The sequence below is a fragment of the Sinocyclocheilus grahami genome, unplaced genomic scaffold, assembly GCF_001515645.1.
Source record: "Sinocyclocheilus grahami isolate Dianchi unplaced genomic scaffold, SAMN03320097.WGS_v1.1 scaffold218.1, whole genome shotgun sequence".
NCBI classification, from domain to species: Eukaryota; Metazoa; Chordata; class Actinopteri; order Cypriniformes; family Cyprinidae; genus Sinocyclocheilus; species Sinocyclocheilus grahami.
Window position 1 is genome coordinate 1,189,290 of NW_015505397.1, and position 22,923 is coordinate 1,212,212.

General features: G+C 38.1%; 5 protein-coding genes across 5 annotated transcripts; all 5 read right to left on the bottom strand.

Moving 5' to 3' along the window:
- Positions 1-6,518: 6,518 nt before the first annotated feature.
- Positions 6,519-8,935, bottom strand: LOC107596381 (protocadherin alpha-8-like). Its single transcript, XM_016287104.1, has one exon. The coding sequence runs from the start codon at positions 8,883-8,885 to the stop codon at positions 6,519-6,521; it is 2,367 nt and encodes a 788-aa protein (XP_016142590.1). The 5' UTR covers positions 8,886-8,935.
- Positions 8,936-10,553: 1,618 nt separating this feature from the next.
- Positions 10,554-13,007, bottom strand: LOC107596382 (protocadherin alpha-3-like). Its single transcript, XM_016287105.1, has one exon. It carries the CDS (start codon positions 12,924-12,926, stop codon positions 10,554-10,556), a length of 2,373 nt encoding a protein of 790 aa, XP_016142591.1. The 5' UTR covers positions 12,927-13,007.
- Positions 13,008-13,257: 250 nt separating this feature from the next.
- On the bottom strand, positions 13,258-15,341 carry LOC107596383 (protocadherin gamma-C3-like). The gene is made up of 2 exons (XM_016287106.1): positions 13,547-15,341; positions 13,258-13,266 (listed from the first exon to the last, which is right to left on the bottom strand). Exons 1-2 carry the CDS (start codon positions 15,140-15,142, stop codon positions 13,258-13,260), a joined length of 1,605 nt encoding a protein of 534 aa, XP_016142592.1. The 5' UTR covers positions 15,143-15,341.
- A 939-nt stretch (positions 15,342-16,280) lies between these two features.
- On the bottom strand, positions 16,281-18,988 carry LOC107596384 (protocadherin gamma-A11-like). Its single transcript, XM_016287107.1, has 2 exons — positions 16,432-18,988; positions 16,281-16,295 (listed from the first exon to the last, which is right to left on the bottom strand). Exons 1-2 carry the CDS (start codon positions 18,790-18,792, stop codon positions 16,281-16,283), a joined length of 2,376 nt encoding a protein of 791 aa, XP_016142593.1. The 5' UTR covers positions 18,793-18,988.
- A 998-nt stretch (positions 18,989-19,986) lies between these two features.
- On the bottom strand, positions 19,987-22,872 carry LOC107596385 (protocadherin alpha-3). The gene is made up of 2 exons (XM_016287108.1): positions 20,361-22,872; positions 19,987-20,028 (listed from the first exon to the last, which is right to left on the bottom strand). Exons 1-2 carry the CDS (start codon positions 22,722-22,724, stop codon positions 19,987-19,989), a joined length of 2,406 nt encoding a protein of 801 aa, XP_016142594.1. The 5' UTR covers positions 22,725-22,872.
- Positions 22,873-22,923: the final 51 nt, after the last annotated feature.

Below are 22,923 nucleotides of genomic sequence, written 5' to 3' on the forward strand. Positions count from 1 at the left end.
AACATCCAGACAAGATTCAAGTCACCTCTGTGATTTAGCTGGTCAATACTGCATTTACATGTTGTTAACTCACTTTTTATCTAACACAAGTGCTCCACAATTTATCAACAGTACTAATGGACAAATAAAACAGATAACGTATGTTTAGTTACTTTATGTAGATTTGTTTATTAACATTACTTACATTCGTCTATAGCAGTGTTGACCACAGTGAATTCTACATAATAGCATACATACATCACTCACTCAGATCATGTTCATGTTGTGATGTGCTCATCTGCAATTCTTTTAGAACATTTTCCTGTCAGATATTAAATAGACATTTAGTAATTGTCTTTAAGATGTATATGCTTTATGTAAATTCACTTTGGTGACGTACATGTGCTTACTGGAGCTCCCCTGTTCTATTATAGGTAATAAAACATGTTTTTACAGCAAAATCACAAATATACTATACTGTCTACCATCTTACACCCTCAACAATTGTACAGTTTACTCTACAGTAGCTTAACAAATGCGATTTTAACACAGGGAACCCTGTATTTGATTTGTAATACTCACATTTGTAAACACCCTCGTCGCTGTTCTCCTTCACGTTCGATGATGATGTATCCTCTCGCATGGCCTCCTGGGATAGAAAAGTATCCATCGATGAGCACTTCAGAATCTAGACTGAAGCAGTAGGACATCCGGGGATTTCTCGCCTACTCTTTTATGAATACTGAGGTTTCGGACATACTACTTTCTTCACATACTCTTTTCTCCTACTATATAGTAGGTAAGTAGGCATATTCGGACGCACTTTAAGTAGACGCACGTCCGAATCTCGCGAGAATTAGTACATCAAGCACATCAAGATCCTGTTTGAATGGAAGTGAATGTAGAAGATGCTTTAGCATGCTGAATAAACTGCTTTTGTGTAGAAACAGCTTGCTATATAACAAATTGACTGCCTGTTCGCTAATCTTCAACATGTTTGGCATGACATATGTTTACTACAGAAAAATAGACCAATGATACAGATGCTGAGATTACCATCTCCTTTAATAAAAGCATTTCTTGTTGTTCTATGAGTACTTTCAAAATGGCTGCTGTCTCTGCAGAACACACACATATATGAACCTGCTCTTAGCACACACGCACACGCGCACACACACACACACACACAAGTGGAGATGAGTCACAGTTGTTCCTCTTCCTCCATGCTTTTACGTTAAGTCTCTCTCTTGCTATCATCCTGAATAGAACTAAATATATCACTGAGCTTTTAAAGATAACATAAAAAATTTAATTATTTCATCATAATTTTCTGGATGCCAAAGAAAAGGGAAAAAAATACTTCTTAATTGAAATATGTTTGGATTTAGAAGTCTAGCTTGTGCAAGATGCTGATGCATCAGCCAATGTGTAATAAGGGAAATAAATAGAAACACTTATTATTAATAACACTCTTATTAATATTTATCAGTGCTGTCAAAATTATTGAACTGAATGTGAAATTATTGCAATATAAATGTATATTTAAAAACTTTAATTTTAAGTGGGATTAATCTAGATTAATTTCAGAAAAAAATGTGTGATTAATTAGTTTTTTTTAATTATTAATTGACAGCACTAATATTTATATATTTTCAAAGTGTCTTTAGTGTAAAATCCTAGACCAACTATTCTATTTAAAACTGTATTTTGTATGTTTAATTCATGGAATCTGCACATTCTGCTCTGTATTGTCACATTACTCCATGTTTCTTTGCTGCTGTCAGGTTTAAATGACATAGAACAGATCTCTAAAACTGTTTTCAGGAGAAGCAAGAACTCTGGCAAAATGCTGACTTGCAAAACATTGAATTTTTCACATGATTTAATATTACCCAGAATGCAAAGCAGTACAGAGACCACAGGGGACATATGACCTAACAGCTCAGGACTCCAGAGACCATCTATAAATATGCCTAGAAACATGGATACTATAAGAGAGACACTTGTTCCCCCGCAGCATGGTTTTACCCCAATTTAATTAGGGATTTACACATCTTAATACTTGCAAATAAAAATCTCACATATAAAACAGGCCGCACAGACCTTCTAAAAATAGTACTCACATCCCTGACTCCACCCACATCCAGCACACAGCTCTGCTTTCAGCCTAAGAGATCTCTTGTGGGCTTTATAGCGTTGCATTTTCCAACATGACAATGCCAGACCACATACTGCATCAATTGCAACATCGTGGCTGCGTAGAAGAAGGATCCGGGTACTGAAATGTCCAGATCTTTCACCCATAGAAAACATTTGGCGCATCATAAAGAGGAAGATGCGACAAAGAAGACCTAAGACAGTTGAGCAACTAGAAGCCTGTATTAGACAAGAATGGGACAACATTCCTATTCCTAAACTTGAGCAACTTGTCTCCTCAGTCCCCAGACGTTTGCAGACTGTTATAAAAAGAAGAGGGGATGCCACACAGTGGTAAACATGGCCTTGTCCCAACTTTTTTGAGATGTTGATGCCATGAAATTTAAAATCAACTTATTTTTCCCTTAAAATGATACATTTTCTCAGTTTAAACATTTGATATGTCATCTATGTTGTATTCTGAATAAAATATTGAAATTTGAAACTTCCACATCATTGCATTCTGTTTTTATTCACAATTTGTACAGTGTCCCAACTTTTTTGGAATCGGGTTTGTAATAATAATATTCATAATTTATATTAAACACACTTCTAAAGCCGTCATGACAGTTTCTATGACCATTAGGACAGAGAGAGTTCAGAAGATAAAAGAAGACTTAAAGTCAAAGATTATATAAAGGAGAGATAGAGATGAGACCAGCTGCAGAGAGAGATATAGAGGACAGAGCTACTTATAACCACATGAACCAAAAGCAGAACTGATGTGACCTACTAAAGTACTGAACCACTGCCGAATGGACCTGACCTGCTCTCATGCACATATATTCACAGAACTGTCAGGCCTGCACATAATGTTATGCCATTGTTGTCACAGTTTTGGTTTTCCTGCTCAGGCCTTTTGTACATTTGCATCTGCACAGTTCTGCATTCACCTGCCAGAGCTATAACAACAAACGTCAGTGCATAGACCTAACCCATAAACAGACATTCAAACGATCTCCTGTGTGCTAAAGGCTCAGGCAATTCTGTTCTGCACTGAGAGTAAGATGTCAGCTGATTTGGATCTTAGATGATCTTTCAAAATTAATGTGGTACTGAAATAAAGATCATTCCAGATTAAAAACTCAAAAATATACAGCTATCTAACTGTGAATGTGGAATGCTGGTGCATTAGTAAAGAAACTGTATCTTGAATAACTATTCCAACACAGTCCTTTCCAATTAGCATACATATTTAAAAAGGTAACAAAACATTTAATAGGTTAAAAAAAGATGATTACGGCAACACACAATTTAGTGTCTAACAAAGCAAAAAATATACAATATGCACTTAAAAAACATCGACAGATCTAGAGGGTGAAGAAAGATTTTACATGTGAAAGATTACAGAAACAAACCATTTTTCCTTAAAATAACATGCATCAACAATATGACTAGGAACATAAAAACACAAGCAGCAGAGCAGCGCTTCGATCCAAATCAAAACAACAAAACCACACTTAGCAGACTGTCCAGCTAACAGACAAAAAAAAAACTAGACTTAATTGTTTGCTTTAAATGTAACTAAAAAAAAATCACTCAAATATCTGAAAAATGTCTTTTGTTTCCTAAGCAACTGGAATCAGTAAACAAAGAAAGTGCTCTAGCTCTGCTGTTACCATAGCAACTGGGGTGGGCAAAAACAGATCTAAATGTCTGCCACTGATTCTTTTTATAAAATTAAAAATATTCATACAATTCAATATTGTGAAATTAATTGTGCAGTTATTTTGTACAGCTTGGATCCCATAGTATTCAACTGCACTGCTAAATAATTAAACAGTCAATATAATTTATCTTGAAATCTGTACCGAAGATGAGCGATTGAAACAGAATCCGACTGAATAGATTTCCACTGTTATAAAATCCAAGGTTTTGATTCAGACACTGAGCAAAAACTTCAAATAGCAGATACAGCAGCAGCTTAATGAGTTGCTGAGTAGCACCGTGGCTGAACTGGTCTATGATCAGTGTGTGTGTGTGTGTGTCTGTGTGTGTTCTTTTTTTGCTGGACCAGACTCAATATTCTGCTGATCTCTGCAGTACCTGATTAGACCTGCAGTTCAGTACTCTGAACTCTCTGCACAGCAAGACAGTGGATTTTATCATCCACACACAGAGCAATTAAAAACCTAACTCATCCCAACATTCTACTTAAAATACATTTTTAATGTAGACAAATTGTTATATAATGTAATAGATAGATAGATAGATAGATAGATAGATAGATAGATAGATAGATAGATAGATACTGCAAAATAAAATTACAAGGGAAACAAAAGAGATGAGGAGAGTGAGGGAAGATAGAACAGAAAAAAAACTGAAAGTGAAGAGAGGTGAAAGCACTGTGGCTGGGGGAGCGCTGTGTATGTTCAGCAACATGGAATAAGGCCAATCATGTCTGCTTGATGGACTAAAATATGCTTGAGTAACAGCCTGAGGTGTTCAGCTCATAAATAAACACTCTCAAATAGATAAAAAAAAACTGCTGTCATATGAGCGCTACATTAAAATGAGCAATATTATTAATATGATGTTTATTTACACAGAAACAATCTGATAACCCAAAGACAAGCATGACAGCACATCCCACTCCACACACACCGAGAGAGCACGCAACTGAGACTGCCTCCCACAATCAAACACATGACTCTGCGTCCTCTTCACAAGGGGCTGAATCTGTTGACACCATCTGCTGACTAAATTACAGTATCAACTTCTCCATCTAAATCCATTTCATGTAATAAACCCAGTTGTTTAAAACCAAGCAAGCTGACCAGCCAATGTATTCTGTTAATCTCTCTCTGTTTGTCTCCATTTGCTGTACATGTTTCCTTTTCTCAGGGTAAAGGGTGAGAACGAATGGGACTCAGAATGTGCAGTGTGATGGAACATTAATGATGACATGATTTCGTCACATCTGCAAGCATATGCAATCGAGACATACAACAGATAAAATTCACAAATACAGATAATATCAGGGGAAATAAATGCTACAAACAAATAAGAGAGTGAGACTGAGAGAGATTTACTCCCATTACTTTCATAAATTAAAAAATGTAAGATGAAATACTTTGAAAAACATTATCAAAAAAAAGATCACATGCAGCCGTGCATCTTTTGCAGCAAAACCTGTATTGGAGTTAGTGAGATAATAATGAGATTTCCCACATGAAACAAAGTACACTTCCATAATGTACTTCAGGACATCTTAGGCGTATCTGACATTCCTCTTTCAGACGAGCACAATCGCAGTTATATATAAAAATGGCCTGGCTCTTCCAAGCTGTATAATGGCAGTGAATGGTGCCCCTGTTTTTGAAGCCGAAAAAAGTGAAAAGAAAAGAAAAAATCTACTCCATACGTCTCCGGGCCTTTATTAACACCCCGGAGCCATGTAGAGTAGATTTATGATGGATGGATGCACTTTTTTCGGCTTCAAAAACAGGGGCACCATTCACTGCCATTATACAGCTTGGAAGAGTCAGGCCATTTTTAAATATAACTACGATTGGATTCGTCTGAAAGAGGAATGACAGATACGCCTAAGATGCCCTGAGGGTGAGTAAATCATGGGCTAATTTTCATTTTTGGGTGCACTATCCCTTTAAAGTGCTCTAATTTCGCGCACTGATTTTGTACTTAATATATTAATAATTCACCTTTAGCACTTCTTAAGATAATCTTAAGAACATCTAAGTGTACTCAACTGTGTTATTTTGAGACACCATATATATGAACTAAAATGTGCTTTTAACATACTATCTCTGTATTAAAAAATGTATTTAGTTACCACTTGTAGTAAACTTGAACCCATCTTTGTATGAAAGATGGGTTCAAGTGGTACCTAAATACATTTTTAGCACATTTTAGTTAATATTCATGATGTCCCAAAATAGCACAATTGAGTACACTTAGATGTTCTTAAGATTATCTTATAAAGGAGAATTTTAGTATATTAAGTACAAAATCAGTGCGCGAAAATAGAGCACTTTTAAGTAGATTATGGCAGTGTACTTTTTTTTCACCAGGGTTGCTCTCACTCCAGACATAGTCATATACTTCCAACAGTGAACACAGCTAACACTACATCACATATATACAGATCATACATAAACACATACATATGTTCAATCCTTAGGTTCTGAAACTCTCATAATCTCATCATTCAGATGCAGGGTCCTTCAGCCTGTTGAACACTTATACATTGGAGATCAGCTTGTCTTTTTCCATGTCCTAACATGAAAAAATCTACTGCATTTGTTTATTTTGAATGTATTTAAGAGGGTGATGAGAGGACAGTAAGGCCAAACAAAATAAAGAAACACAAAAGCCATCAGAGATCACAATTTTACCTCTCCAGAATCTCTCCTCCTGCGGTCTGGGATCACTAGAGTATTTCCATTACTGCCCGGGACTATAGTAGAGCCGATACTCATTCTGGGTCCAACTAACATGTACCGTTTGTCTCCAGATCTGTACTGGATGCTGTGACACATAGTCCCGTCGTAATTTGTATCCTGTAAATATTTGGATGAATAGACTGTCGATTTAGAGCACTGCATTACAATAAGTACGATGATGCTGATGACAAAAAGCACTGAAACCGAGCCCAAAGTGATGATCAAATAAAATGTCACGTCGTTTTCCTCCTCGTCTTTTACTACGTTTTTCACATCAGAAACTGCAAAAGCCTCTTTGGGCTCCACAACTTTGACAATCACAGTCGCTGTTGCTGAGAGTGAAACGTTCCCATTGTCTTTGACCAGTATGAGCAGTTTATGCTGGGCATCGTCTGTTTCTGTGAATGAGCGAAGGGTCCTTATCTGTCCTGTATAGCGATCCAAACTAAAGAGACTGTGGTCACTAACTTCCTGCAGTGAAAATAATAACCAGCCGTTGTATCCTATATCTGCGTCATAGGCTCTGACTTTAGTCACCAAATGACCTGCGTTCACATTACGGGGAATCTCTTCCACACCCTCAGCAGAACCGTTAGCGCTGACTGGATATAAGATCACTGGAACGTTGTCGTTCTGATCCAGAATAAACACGTTCACTGTCACGTTACTGCTCAGAGACGGAGTTCCAGAATCTGTAGCAACAACATGGAACTGGAACATTTTAACAGTTTCAAAGTCAAAGCTCTTAAGCGCATAAATCTCCCCATTTTCAGAGTTAATATTAATGAAAGACACATATTTGTTTTCATCTCCAGAGTCTCTCCAAATGTTATAGTGTACAACAGCATTTTCATCTAAATCACGATCAGAAGCAGATACAGAAAACAAAGATTTGCCTGGAACATTGTTTTCCATCACATAAAAAGCATAGGGTGAAAGAGAAAATTCTGGACTATTGTCATTTACATCGAACACCTGCACAGTTATAGTTTTAACTGAAGACAGAGGTGGTTGCCCAGCATCTTTGGCTACTAATGTGATGTCATAGCGAGGCACAGCTTCTCTATCAAGAGATGAGGCGGTAACCAGTGCGTAAATGTTATCTTGGGATGATGCCATTAGTCTGAAAGGTATTTCTTCAGTTATGTAGCATAACACTTTCCCATTTACACCAGAGTCCAAATCACTGACGCTGATTAAAGCCACTGTAGTTCCAATTTTAGAGTCTTCAGGCACAGCACTTGAAAATGATGTCACTTCAATCTCAGGCACATTGTCATTTACGTCAATGATTTTTATGGTTATACTCTTATCTGATGTGAGAGGAACAGGCCCTTTGTCTGATGCTTGGATATCTATTTCAAAGTTATTCATCTCTTCAAAATCTATTGGGCCAATCACAGTCATTTCTCCAGTACTGGAGTTTAAATCAAAAAGTTGTATTAGCCTATTGTCTATATCCTTTCCAAACGAATAAATAATGTCTCCATTTGGACCATCATCCATGTCAGTAGCATTAACCTGTATAACAGTTGTGCCTACCGGGACATTTTCTTGAAGCGTCACGGAGTAAAGTTCTTGTGTGAAAACTGGCATATTGTCATTAACATCTAAAACATCAACTACTATATCCATTGTTCCAGACTTTGGGGGTCTCCCTCCATCGAGCGCAGTGAGGACTAGCTTGTGTCTACGGCTTGATTCTCTATCCAAAGGCTTTTGAAGAATCAAAAAGGGCATTTTGCGATCTTCTCCGCGATCTTTAACCTCTATGCGGAAATTATCATTATGACTGAGTTTATATTGTTGAACTGAGTTCATTCCGCCATCGGGATCCCGCGCCGCCTGTAACTGATACCGAGCTCCAGGTAGGGCAGATTCCCATATTTCCAACCGCTTTTCTTTTTCTGGGAATGTCGGAGCATGATCATTGACGTCCAAGATTTCAATCGACACGTAGTGAATTTCCAAAGGGTTTTCTAGCGCGATTTTTAGATTGATGACACACGAGCTGCTTCTCTCGCACACCTCCTCGCGATCTATCTTTCCATTTACACTTAAAATCCCGTCATTCTGATTTACCGTGAACAGCGAGTCGCCTGAAGTTGAAACGATCCGAAATCCTCTCTCCTTTAACGTTCTGGTATCGAGACCTAAATCCTTCGCAAGGTTTCCGACCGCAGATCCTTCTTTCTGCTCCTCAGAAAGAGAATATCGTATTTGTGCGCGTACCTCTCTCCAAAGCAGCATTCCCAAAGCCAAGAATATAAGTCTGCGGCGCCATGACGAACGCGCCCTTTGTTGCATTTTGCAGGAAATTAAAACGGCGTTTAGAGATGTTCCACTCAAAAATGTTGACCCATAACAAAGTTAAGCGCTGACCATAAAAAGCATGATTTATGTTAGAAAATCTTTACGATACGAATCCGGTTGCTCTTGGCGAAAGTGAAGGCAACGTCCACGGCGTTCATTACGAACTGATGGAGAGAGCGCGAATGAAACTGCCAACAGACGATGCCACTTCAGGTCCCCGTATTTTTGGTGTGCACTGACACCACGCGAATTTATTTTTAACTGCAAACGAATATAACTGAGAAATTAAAAGAACTGACAGTTAGACTAAGTAAAAATAAATAAATAAAAAAACCGGTTTAAAAATTAGTAACTTAAAAAATAAAAAAACATAAAACGGAATTACAAAAATATTTAATTAAGTCATAATTACGACAAGAGATTTATGTCGAAATGGCGCACAGAAGTTATTAGAACTGTTTACAAGCCATTGTAGTAGTAGGCCTATTGTAGTTTTATATTTCATTCCAACCAAAACAGTCCACTTTTATGTAGCCTAGACCTACAATCATAAACGTTAACTTGTGATCTTTTAAAGAAGCAATCAATGGCATTAGAAAGTAGTTCACTTTATAACAAATAAACAGGTAGTAGCTGGATAATTTGTTACTCAATTATGTGAATTTGAATCTTATTATCAAACATCCAAATTCTAATTCTAATTCACATTCTAAAGCCATCAAAGTATGACGTGGTATGACATGTCAAAACATGATGTGTAAGGCCAATATTTCTCAGAGCAAGGACTACTGTTTGACACCCTTCCTTTACTAAAAGCTATAGTACAGTATAACAGTATAGTATAACAATTATGATTTTTTAAAATAATGTTAAGACTTAAATTTTATATGTAGGTAAAAAAAGTAGACCACCACAAATAAAAAAATAAATAAAATTAAATAGTTAGATAGATAGATAGATAGATAGATAGATATCCAGTTTAATAGATTTATCAGAACTTAAAATTATACCCATCAAACTGTACCATCAAATAAAAATCTTATTAATTCAATGAAAAGACATCAATTTAACTTGACTTATTCTTTGAATTTCACCTCAACATATCTAATTAATCTTCAGAAAAGACACCCCACACCCGCCCTGAACACCTCTCCACACAACCATTCACACCTCCAGCGACTCCCCTCTCCCCCACACCTGCAATTCAGATCAGAGAAGAAGATATATATATACAGTATATATATGTTTTTTTTAATTATTTTTTTTACTAAATGTAATGTATTAAAAGAGTAAGCAAGAAAAGACACACTACACTGGCATTTGCACATCTAGCTATTGCATATTTATTAAAGCAACACCATGGTTTTCATGTTATGGCCCACAATCTAAGTACCAGATCTACTCTTCACCACAATAGCAACCACAAAAATGCCAACAACAGAAACTCTTATAAATCTAAACATTAAACACTAGCACTTCACTTACTATAATTTCAACATATACTTTTCCAATTCAATCCCATGCAAAGTGCAGTATGTTGGGACCCATAAATCCACTGTCCAGCTCCAGTAATGCAAGTGTTTGATGAAACTCTTTCACCACAACCACAATCTATATCTAAATGGTAATGGTCATAAAAATACATATACAAATGAAAATATATCAAACCTTAACATTTCTTACCTCCCCAGAATCTCTCCTCCTGCGGTCTGGGATCACTAGAGTATTTCCATTACTGACTATAGTAGAGCCGATACTCATTCTGGGTCCAACTAACATGTACCGTTTGTCTCCAGATCTGTACTGGATGCTGTGACACATAGTCCCGTCGTAATTTGTATCCTGTAAATACTTGGACGAATAGACTGTCGATTTAGAACACTGCATTACAGTCAAGAAGATGATGCTGATGACAAAAAGCACTGAAACCGAACCCAAAGTGATGATCAAATAAAATGTCACGTCGGTTTCCTCCTCGTCTCTTACTGCATTTTTTACATCAGTAGCTGCAATAGCCTCTTTTGGCTCCACAACTTTGAGAATCACAGTAGCTGTTGCTGAGAGTGAAACATTCCCATTGTCTTTGACCAGTATGAGCAGTTTATGCTGGGCCTCGTCTGTTTCTGTGAATGAGCGAAGGGTCCTTATCTGTCCTGTATAGCGGTCCAAACTAAAGAGACTGTGGTCACTAACTTCCTGCAGTGAAAATAATAACCAGCCGTTGTATCCTATATCTGCGTCATAGGCTCTGACTTTAGTCACCAAATGACCTGCGTTCACATTATGGGGAATCTCTTCCACACCCTCAGCAGAACCGTTAGCGCTGACTGGATATAAGATCACTGGAACGTTGTCGTTCTGATCCAGAATAAACACGTTCACTGTCACGTTACTGCTCAGAGACGGAGTTCCAGAGTCTGTAGCAACAACTTGGAACTGGAACGTTTTAACAGTTTCAAAATCAAAGCTCTTAAGTGCATAAATCTCACCATTTTCAGAGTTAATATTAATGAAAGATGTATATTTGTTTTCTACACCATCTCTCCATATTTGATAACTGACTACACTGTTTTCACCTGTGTCTTTGTCAGAGGCAGACACAGAAAATAAATTTTTGCCTGGAGCATTATTCTCCATCACATAAAATGCGTAAGGGGAAAAAGAGAACTCTGGACTATTGTCATTAACATCTGATACCTGGACAGTTATAGATTTAACAGAAGACAGTGGTGGCTGACCAGCATCTTTGGCTTCTAATGTGATGTCATAGCAAGAAATTGTCTCTCTGTCAAGAGATGAAGTTGTCACTAACGAGTACGTATTTTCTTGTGATGACGGCATTAGTTTGAAAGGTATGTCCTCTGGGAATGAACAGGTGACTCTCCCATTTATTTCAGAATCTAAATCAGAGACACTTATTAAAGCCACGGTTGTGCCAGGTTTGGAGTCTTCAGGAATGGCACTTGAGAATGATGTCACTTCTATCTGTGGGGGATTATCATTTATATCAGCAATTTTTATAGTTATAATTTGATCTGTTGTTAGAGGAACAATTCCTTTGTCTGATGCTTGAATGTCAATCTGATATTTATCTTTTATCTCAAAATCCAAAAGACCTGTCACAATAATTTCTCCAGTGATTGGATTGACATCAAAAAGTTTACGCAACTTGTAATTAACATTGTGTCCTAATGAATAAACTACTTCCCCGTTCTGACCTTCGTCCAAATCAGTTGCGTTCACCCTTAAAGCTACTGTGCCTACATGTGCGTTTTCATTCAGCGTAACAGTGTAAGTAGCTTTAGTGAAATCAGGGGCATTATCGTTTATATCTAACACATCAATCACAATATCCATAGTTCCAGACTTTGGTGGTCTGCCTCCATCTAAAGCAGTCATCTGCAATTTCATACTTTTTGTAATCTCTCGGTCGAGCGGCTTTTGTAAGACCAACACGGGAGCTTTGCCGTCTTCATCACGATCTATAATTTCAATACGAAAATAATCGGTGTGGCTCAGTTTATAAGTCTGAACTGAATTACTGCCACTGTCTGGATCGCGCGCAGCCTGAAGCTGGAATCGCGCACCGGGAAGCACCGTTTCACTTATTTCTAAATGCTTTTCCTGCTCTGGGAATCTCGGACCGTGGTCATTCACGTCTATTACATCAACAGTCACGTAATGAATCTCGAGAGGGTTTTCTAATGCAATTTTTAAATGTATTAAACACGGGGTGCTTCTTTCGCACACCTCCTCCCTATCTAATTTACCGTTCACATTCAAGACACCGTCATTCTGATTTACACTGAACATTGACTCGCCTGAAGTCGAGACGATACGAAATCCTCGCTCCTTTAGTGTTTTGTGATCAATACCCAAATCCTTTGCAACATTTCCCACAGCAGCTCCGTCATTTTGCTCTTCAGAAATCGAGTAACGTATTTGTGCCCAAACCGTTCTGCAAAAAATAATTGATACAACAATGAAGATGATTTTCACATGGCGCTCAAGGCACTGATCACGTCTTCGTCCCATTTTTGCAACGTATTGATTCCACAGCAGTTTCACAACGACTATCCAAATATTAGTCCAATGACAACACGACAGATGCCCTAACCCTCGAAAGATTTTACTAAGAAAAACAATGGACAAAAGCACCGAGCAAGCCACGCCTCTGATGAAAAAGTGATCATATACAAAATGACGACGAAAAAACGGGGAGGTACTCTGACGTTTTGAGTCTAACTTTTTAGGTTTACACTGACACCTCGCGCTATTTCGTTGGATTGCTATTCATTAAACTATGCGAATTCATAATGAAACTATCATAATGAACTAATATATATATATTTTTTTTAAAGCTCGTCTAATAGATCTAAAATATACACAGAAAGAGAAAAAAAGAGAGAACTTTGCAGGACAGAATGCTGCATCATATATTCAGAACCAAGGACAGCGACTAGCACGCACGGTTTCATTTACAGTTTGTTCAGCCATTAGGGCATAGCAAAACAATCCAAGAATAATACAGAATTCACATGCGTATGGAGCTATAAAAATCAAATAAAAGTATTAAAAATATAAAAAATAAAAATAAAAATAAAAGTACAAAGTACAAAGCTGGCAATACAGCACACCTCTAGTCCTTTTCTTACCGTTCCAGAATCTCTCCTCCTGCGGTCTGGTATGACTAGAGTATTTCCATTACTGCCCGGGACTAAAGTAGAGCCGATACTCATTCTGGGTCCAACTAACATGTACCGTTTGTCTCCAGATCTGTACTGGATGCTGTGACACATAGTCCCGTCGTAATTTGTATCCTCAAATTTGCCTGGGACATTATTTTCCATCACATAAAACGCATAAGGAGAAAATGAGAATTCCGGAATATTGTCATTTACATCTGATATTAGAGCTGTTATAGTTTTAATAGTAGACAATGTTTGCTGTCCCGCATCTTTTGCAACTAATGTTATGTCATACTGGAATTTCGTTTCTCTGTCAAGTAATCCAGAGGTAACTAAAGAATAAATATTATCGTGTGATGACGGCATTAGTTTAAAAGGTATATCATCAGATATTGAACAGGAGATTTTTCCATTGAGCCCAGAGTCTAAATCGGTGACGCTTATCAAAGCCACTGTAGTACCAGGTCTAGAATCCTCTGGAATGGCGTTTGAAAATGATGTGACCTCTATTTCCGGTGCATTATCATTTACATCAACGATTTTTATGATTACACTTTTAACCGTTGCATGAGGAACAATTCCTTTGTCAGATGCTTGTATGTCAATCTCGTATTTATCCTTCATCTCAAAATCTAAACGATCGGTTAAAATTATTTCCCCAGTGATTGAATTAACTTCAAAAAGTCTGCGTAAATTATAGTTGACATTATTTCCAAATGCATAAACTACCTCTCCATTTTTACCCTCGTCCAAATCAGTGGCATTAACCTGTACAATTGTTGTGCCCACTGGTGCGTTTTCATTCAATGTAATCGTGTAGGCCTCTTTCGTAAAAACAGGTACATTATCGTTTATATCCTGTACATCAACAAATATTTCTATTGAGCCAGACTTAGGAGGTCTCCCGCCATCTAAAGCAGTTAATACTAATTTTATGTTTTTCGTCACTTCTCTGTCAAGCGGCTTGTGTAAAATCAGAATTGGAATTTTACCATCTTCTTCTCGATCTTTAATTTCAAGACGGAAATTGTCGTTGTGGCTGAGTTTGTAGGTCTGAACCGAATTGCTTCCACTGTCTGGATCACGCGCTGCCTGTAGCGGATATCGCGCGCCTGGCAGAGCAGATTCCCCAATTTCCAGCCGCTTTTCATTCTCGGGAAACAGTGGACTGTGATCGTTTACATCCAATATCTCTACAATGACATAGTGGATTTCTAGTGGGTTTTCTAGAGCGATTTTCAGATTGATTAAACACTGGATGCTCCTCTCACACACATCCTCTCTATCTATTTTCCCGTTCACATACAAGACGCCGTCATTCTGATTTAAACTGAACATTGACTCGCCTGAGGTCGAGACGATGCGAAATCCCCTCTCCTTTAGTGTTCTGTGATCGATACCTAAATCCTTCGCGATATTTCCCACAGCAGCTCCGTCCTTCTGCTCCTCCGAGATCGAGTACCGTATTTGTGCCCAAACTGCTCTCCCAAACAACATTGCAACAGCAATGAAAGCGAGTTTTGCATTCAGCTCCAGCTGATGAGAGCGTCTTCTTTGTTCCATTTTTCCAATATGACAAAAATCCCTTCCAACGCAATTTCAAGATCAATCTATAAATATGTGTTGTATAGTTCCATCGTTGCTCACGTTTACGCTGAAAACCAGTCAGACAATAGAAAGACGCTGTACTCAATCCTGACAAATCTTACAGCACCGGTGCTGAAAATTAGAAAACACACTAATAAACTGAGAAGGCGGAACAAAAAACCCATGAGCAACCGTTTGACGTCAAGAGTCTTTCTCCAGGTTTACACTGACATCTCGCGATCTAAAGCCTTAGTTGCATTGCAACGTTCAGAAATATTTTACTGCTGTCAAATGCATATAGTTTTATCCGTGGACTTAAAAACAATCCACACAAATTGTGATTTAAAGATGTTTAAACGACAAGATTTTATATCGTTAAAAATAATATTAATTTACATGTCAAAAAACATCTATGGACGTGCGATTTGGCGTCCGTTCACAAACCAACAGTTAACTAAATAGGACAACACTCAGAGGCTGCAGGCATCACGTTCAGCAAAAAAAATGTATTACTATTACAATGCAAAACTCTAGATAACTCCTGTCCAGCAGAATTAGGAGTATACCAACAAATAACTAAATAAAAAAAGCCTTGGAATTGCAGTCCACCCAGATAGTAATGATACACAGAGCTTCACCACAAAGCCCAGAACTAGATCCTATAGAGAAGTCCTTTTGTTTTACAATTGACTTTACAATGAAATCCATGTCCATCTGAACCACAGGAGAAAACCCAGATGACCAAATCAAAAGAAAAAAACAAAGAAAAAAAAAAGCACAACATTGGACAGAAGCCTAAGCTCAAAGCAAGTTGAAATGATTTATGTCACTAAACAGAGAACATAAAAGTGCTGGAATACCTGACCACAGGCTAAACCCTAAACTATATCAAGTCCTGACCATATACAGACCAAGTGAACACAACCTCGCCATAGAGATGGACAGGCACAGACAGACCTGGCAAACTGAACACTGCACTGCACACTGAATGAAGTGGAAACAGAATTGGACTGTATCAACAGACCCCAATCTTACATATATTAAGAATCTTTCTCCATTGGCTGTATGTTTCTTTATTTAATATTGATGTGCTTTAGTAATGTGAATCCTAAATCTAATAAATCTGAACCTGAGAAAGAGGTTGACACTAAGAATATTCCATTTAAAAGCAGCCTGAGCATGTTCAGTACCACGGACAGCAGCCAGCATCTATCTTAAAATTGTTTCCTACAACTAATACACAGATGCATAAGCCATTTGCTTACCTCTCCAGAATCTCTCCTCCTGCGATCTGGTATGACTAGAGTATTTCCATTACTGCCCGGGACTAAAGTAGAGCCGATACTCATTCTGGGTCCAACTAACATGTACCGTTTGTCTCCAGATCTGTACTGGATGCTGTGACACATAGTCCCGTCGTAATTTGTGTCCTGTAAATACTTGGACGAATAGTCTGTCGATTTAGAGCACCGCATTACAATCAACACGATGATGCTGATGACAAAAAGCACTGAAACCGAGCCCAAAGTTATGATCAAATAAAATGTCGCGTTGTTTTCCTCCTCGTCTTTTACTGTGTGTTTAACATCAGAAGCTGCAAAAGCCTCTTTGGGCTCCACAACTTTGACAATCACAGTCGCTGTTGCTGAGAGTGAAACGTTCCCATTGTCTTTGACCAGTATGAGCAGTTTATGCTGGGCCTCGTCTGTTTCTGTGAATGAGCGAAGGGTCCTTATCTGTCCTGTATAGCGGTCCAAACTAAAGAGACTGTGGTCACTAACTTCCTGCAGTGAAAATAATAACCAGCCGTTGTATCCTATATCTGCGTCATAGGCTCTGACTTTAGTCACCAAATGACCTGCGTTCACATTACGGGGAATCTCTTCCACACCCTCAGCAGAACCGTTAGCGCTGACTGGATATAAGATCACTGGAACGTTGTCGTTCTGATCCAGAATAAACACGTTCACTGTCACGTTACTGCTCAGAGACGGAGTTCCAGAGTCTGCAGCAACAACATGGAACTGGAAGGTTTTAACAATTTCAAAGTCAAAGCTCTTAAGCGCATAAATCTCCCCATTCTCAGAATTAATGTTAATGAAAGACGTATATTTATTTTCCTCGCTACTTTCTCTCCATATTTGATAGCTAACTATAGCATTTTCATTAGAGTCTTTGTCAGTAGCAGACACAGAAAATACAAATTTGCCTGGGACATTATTTTCCATCACATAAAACGCATAAGGAGAAAATGAGAATTCCGGAATATTGTCATTTACATCTGATATTAGAGCTGTTATAGTTTTAATAGTAGACAATGTTTGCTGTCCCGCATCTTTTGCAACTAATGTTATGTCATACTGGAATTTCGTTTCTCTGTCAAGTAATCCAGAGGTAACTAAAGAATAAATATTATCGTGTGATGACGGCATTAGTTTAAAAGGTATATCATCAGATATTGAACAGGAGATTTTTCCATTGAGCCCAGAGTCTAAATCGGTGACGCTTATCAAAGCCACTGTAGTACCAGGTCTAGAATCCTCTGGAATGGCGTTTGAAAATGATGTGACCTCTATTTCCGGTGCATTATCATTTACATCAACGATTTTTATGATTACACTTTTATCCGTCGCAAGAGGAACAATTCCTTTGTCAGATGCCTGAATGTCAATTTCGTATAGATCTTTGACCTCAAAATCTAAAACACCAGTCACAATAATTTCTCCAGTGACTGGATTAACTTGAAAAAGTTCACGCAAGTTATTATTAACATTATTTCCTAATGCATAAACTACTTGTCCGTTTTGACCGTCGTCCATATCAGTGGCATTAACCTGTACAATTGTTGTGCCCACTGGTGCGTTTTCATTCAGTACAACAGTGTAAGACTCTTTCGTAAAAATAGGCACATTATCGTTTATATCCAGCACATCAATCAATATTTCTATTGAGCCAGACTTAGACGGTCTCCCGCCATCTAAAGCAGTTAATACTAATTTTATGTTTTTCGTCACTTCTCTGTCAAGCGGCTTGTGTAAAATCAGAATTGGAATTTTACCATCTTCTCGATCTTTAATTTCAAGACGGAAATTGTCGTTGTGGCTGAGTTTGTAGGTCTGAACCGAATTGCTTCCACTGTCTGGATCACGCGCTGCCTGTAGCGGATATCGCGCGCCTGGCAGAGCAGATTCCCCAATTTCCAGCCGCTTTTCATTCTCGGGAAACAGTGGACTGTAATCGTTTACATCCAATATCTCTACAATGACATAGTGGATTTCTAGTGGGTTTTCTAGAGCGATTTTCAGATTGATTAAACACGGGGTGCTCCTCTCACACACCTCCTCTCTATCTATTTTCCCGTTCACATACAAGACGCCGTCATTCTGATTTAAACTGAACATTGACTCGCCTGAGGTCGAGACGATGCGAAATCCCCTCTCCTTTAGTGTTCTGTGATCGATACCTAAATCCTTCGCGATATTTCCCACAGCAGCTCCGTCCTTCTGCTCCTCCGAGATCGAGTACCGTATTTGTGCCCAAACTGCTCTCCCAAACAACATTGCAACAGCAATGAAAGCGAGTTTTGCATTCAGCTCCAGCTGATGAGAGCGTCTTCTTTGTTCCATTTTTCCAATATGACAAAAATCCCTTCCAACGCAATTTCAAGATCAATCTATAAATATGTGTTGTATAGTTCCATCGTTGCTCACGTTTACGCTGAAAACCAGTCAGACAATAGAAAGACGCTGTACTCAATCCTGACAAATCTTACAGCACCGGTGCTGAAAATTAGAAAACACACTAATAAACTGAGAAGGCGGAACAAAAAACCCATGAGCAACCGTTTGACGTCAAGAGTCTTTCTCCAGGTTTACACTGACATCTCGCGATCTAAAGCCTTAGTTGCATTGCAACGTTCAGAAATATTTTACTGCTGTCAAATGTATGTAATTTTATCAGTGGACTTAAAAACCATCCACACAAATTGTGATTTAAGCTATGTTTAAATACTCAACATTTTCCCATTAGACTGAACGTAATGTTTTATTAAAACAAGTGAGTGAGTGAAAGTGAATGAGAGAGGGAATAAAAATATATGCCTTTAGAACAAGCTCATAAATATACATACCTTGGAATAAACATCAGCAACAAAATTATACAAGGCTGTAAACAAAGATTTTTTTTTTTTTAAATTATTACAATGCAAAACTCTAAATTTTATCCAGATCTGAACTGGATGCTGTGACACAGAGTCCCGTCATAATTTGTGTCCTGTAAATACTTGGACGAATAGTCCTGCAGAGCTGAACAAGTAGGATATCAACTAATAATTAAATTAAAAGGCCTTGAAATTGCAGTCCACCCAGATACCAGAGTGAAGTCTTTTTGTTTTACAGTTGACTTGACCATGACCAAATTAGCAAAATCAAAATATTAAAACAAAAAGAAATTACATATATATATATATATATATATATATATATATATCAATCCACATTGGACATTAACAGCTTAAAGTAAACTGAAATGATTTCTGTCCCTAAACAGTGAATATAAAATTGGTGGAGTACCTGACCACAGGACCACTAAAACAAGTCCTGACTATATACAGACCAAGTGAATACAATCTCGCCATAGAGATGAACAGGCACAGACAGACCTGGCAAATGAAAGACTGCACTGCACACTAAATGAAATGGAAACATAATTGCACTTTATTAACATGCCTCAATTATACATATTAAGAAACCATTTTTCATTAATTCACTGCCCACCATAATAACTTTAATCAGACACAGGAAAATATCCCATTTTCATTGCTAATCAGAGATGTTCAAACCTGGCTGCAAGATATGAAAGGCCTGTTATGACAAAAGAACAACAATACAACCATTGTGCAAAATGCATAAAAGTAAAACAGAATAACAAACGGCTCTATTACTACTTATTTTATTAGTACTTCCTTTTTTCCCTTTCCTCCTTCTTTGGCTATGTTTATTATATTCATGTGCTTTGGTAATGTAAATCCTAAGTCTAAATAATAAATAAAATCTGAATCTAAGGAAGACAGACACTAATAGTGTTCCATTAGAAAAAACAGCCTGAGCAGGTTCAGTACCACAGAGAGCAGAAAACTTCTGCCTTAAGATTGTTTCCTACAACAATTACACAGATGCATAAATAATTTGCTTACCTCTCCAGAATCTCTCCTCCTGCGATCTGGTATCACTAGAGTATTTCCATTACTGCCCGGGACTAAAGTAGAGCCGATACTCATTCTGGGTCCAACTAACATGTACCGTTTGTCTCCAGATCTGTACTGGATGCTGTGACACATAGTCCCGTCGTAATTTGTGTCCTGTAAATACTTGGACGAATAGTCTGTCGATTTAGAGCACCGCATTACAATCAACACGATGATGCTGATGACAAAAAGCACTGAAACCGAGACCAAAGTGATGATCAAATAAAATATCACATTGTTTTCCTCCTCATCTTTTACTGTGTGTTTAACATCAGAAGCAGCAAAAGCCTCTTTGGGCTCCACAACTTTGACAATCACAGTCGCTGTTGCTGAGAGTGAAACGTTCCCATTGTCTTTGACCAGTATGAGCAGTTTATGCTGGGCCTCGTCTGTTTCTGTGAATGAGCGAAGGGTCCTTATCTGTCCTGTATAGCGGTCCAAGCTAAAGAGACTGTGGTCACTAACTTCCTGCAGTGAAAATAATAACCAGCCGTTGTATCCTATATCTGCGTCATAGGCTCTGACTTTAGTCACCAAATGACCTGCGTTCACATTACGGGGAATCTCTTCCACACCCTCAGCAGAACCGTTAGCGCTGACTGGATATAAGATCACTGGAACGTTGTCGTTCTGATCCAGAATAAACACGTTCACTGTCACGTTACTGCTCAGAGACGGAGTTCCAGAGTCTGTAGCAACAACATGGAACTGGAACGTTTTAACAATTTCAAAATCAAAGCTCTTAAGCGCAAAAATCTCCCCATTTTCAGAATTAATATTAATGAAGGATGTATATTTGTTTTCCTCAGTACTTTCTCTCCATATGTGATAGCTAACTATAGCATTTTCATTAGAGTCTTTGTCAGTAGCAGACACAGAAAATAAAAATTTGCCTGGGACATTGTTTTCCATCACATAAAAAGCATAAGGAGAAAATGAGAATTCCGGACTATTGTCATTTATATCTGATATCAGAACAGTTACAGTTTTAACAGAAGACAATGATGGCTGTCCCATATCTTTTGCAACTAATGTGATGTCATACTGAAATTGTGTTTCCCTGTCTAAAGGTGACATGGTAACTAATGAATATGTGCTATGTTGTGAAGAAGGTATTAGTTTGAAAGGCATGTTATCTTCTAAAAAACAAGAGATTTTGCCATTGAGCCCAGAGTCTAAATCTGTGACACTTAACAAAGCCACTGTAGTACCAGGTCTAGAATCCTCTGGAATTGCACTTGAAAATGATGTGACCTCTATTTCTGGTTCATTGTCATTTATGTCAATAAGTTTTATCATTATACTCTTATCTGTTCTGTGGGGAACAGTTCCTTTGTCAGATGCTTGTATGTCAATCTCATAGCTGTCCTTGTCCTCATAATCCAAGAGCCCTTCTACAGTTATTTCACCAGTGATGGTGTTGATATCAAAAAGCTTTCGTACTTTACTGTTAACATTTTTACCAAATGAATAAACAACCTCACCATTTGAGCCTTCGTCACAATCTGTAGCGTTAACCTGTATCACAGGTGTACCTATAGGTGCATTTTCATTCAGCATGACCGAATAAATATCTTTGGTAAAAACGGGGACGTTATCATTTATATCAATCACGTTAATAGTTATATCCATTGTCCCTGATTTGGCAGGCTTTCCTCCATCAAGAGCTGTTATGTGCAAGTTAATGGTTCGGGTTAACTCTCGGTCTAAATGCTTTTGTAAAATCAGGACAGGAATTTTACCGTCTTCTCCACGATCTTTGACTTCAAGGCGGAAATTATCGTTATGACCAAGTTTGTACTGATGCACAGAATTACTGCCACTATCAGAATCACGCGCTGCCTGAAGTTGAAATCTCGCACCGGGAAGGGCAGATTCTCCGATCTCTAAATCCATCTGGCTTTCAGGAAAACTCGGAGCGTGGTCGTTTACATCCAAAATCTCAACAATTACATAATGAATTTCAAGTGGGTTTTCTAGAGCGAATTTTAGATTAATTAAACACGGGGTGCTCCTCTCGCACACCTCTTCTCTGTCTATTTTACCGTTCACATACAAGACACCGTCATTCTGATTCACACTGAACATAGACTCGCCTGAGGTTGAGGCAATGCGAAATCCTCGCTCTTTTAAACTTTTATGATCTATGCCCAAATCCTTCGCGATATTTCCCACAGCAGCTCCGTCCTTCTGTTCCTCGGAGATGGAGTACTGAATTTGCGCTCGTGCCATCGCACCAAACACAAGCAGTGCAGTCAAGAGAATAACTTTCGTGTGCTCCATCAGCCACTGAGCGTATCTTCTTTGTTCCATTTTGCAGATAATACAAGCAGGTTCGACAACAATTCCTCTAGATCACTCGCTCGACTAGATTACGCATTTCTCTCATATCTAAAAGTTGACATTTACTGCAGAAAAAACCCCGAATCGCTTAATAGTAAACGAAAACGCTAAATATACCGACCAGCAGGAAAGACAAGCAATATTTGAGAAGGGGGGGGGGGGGGAAAAA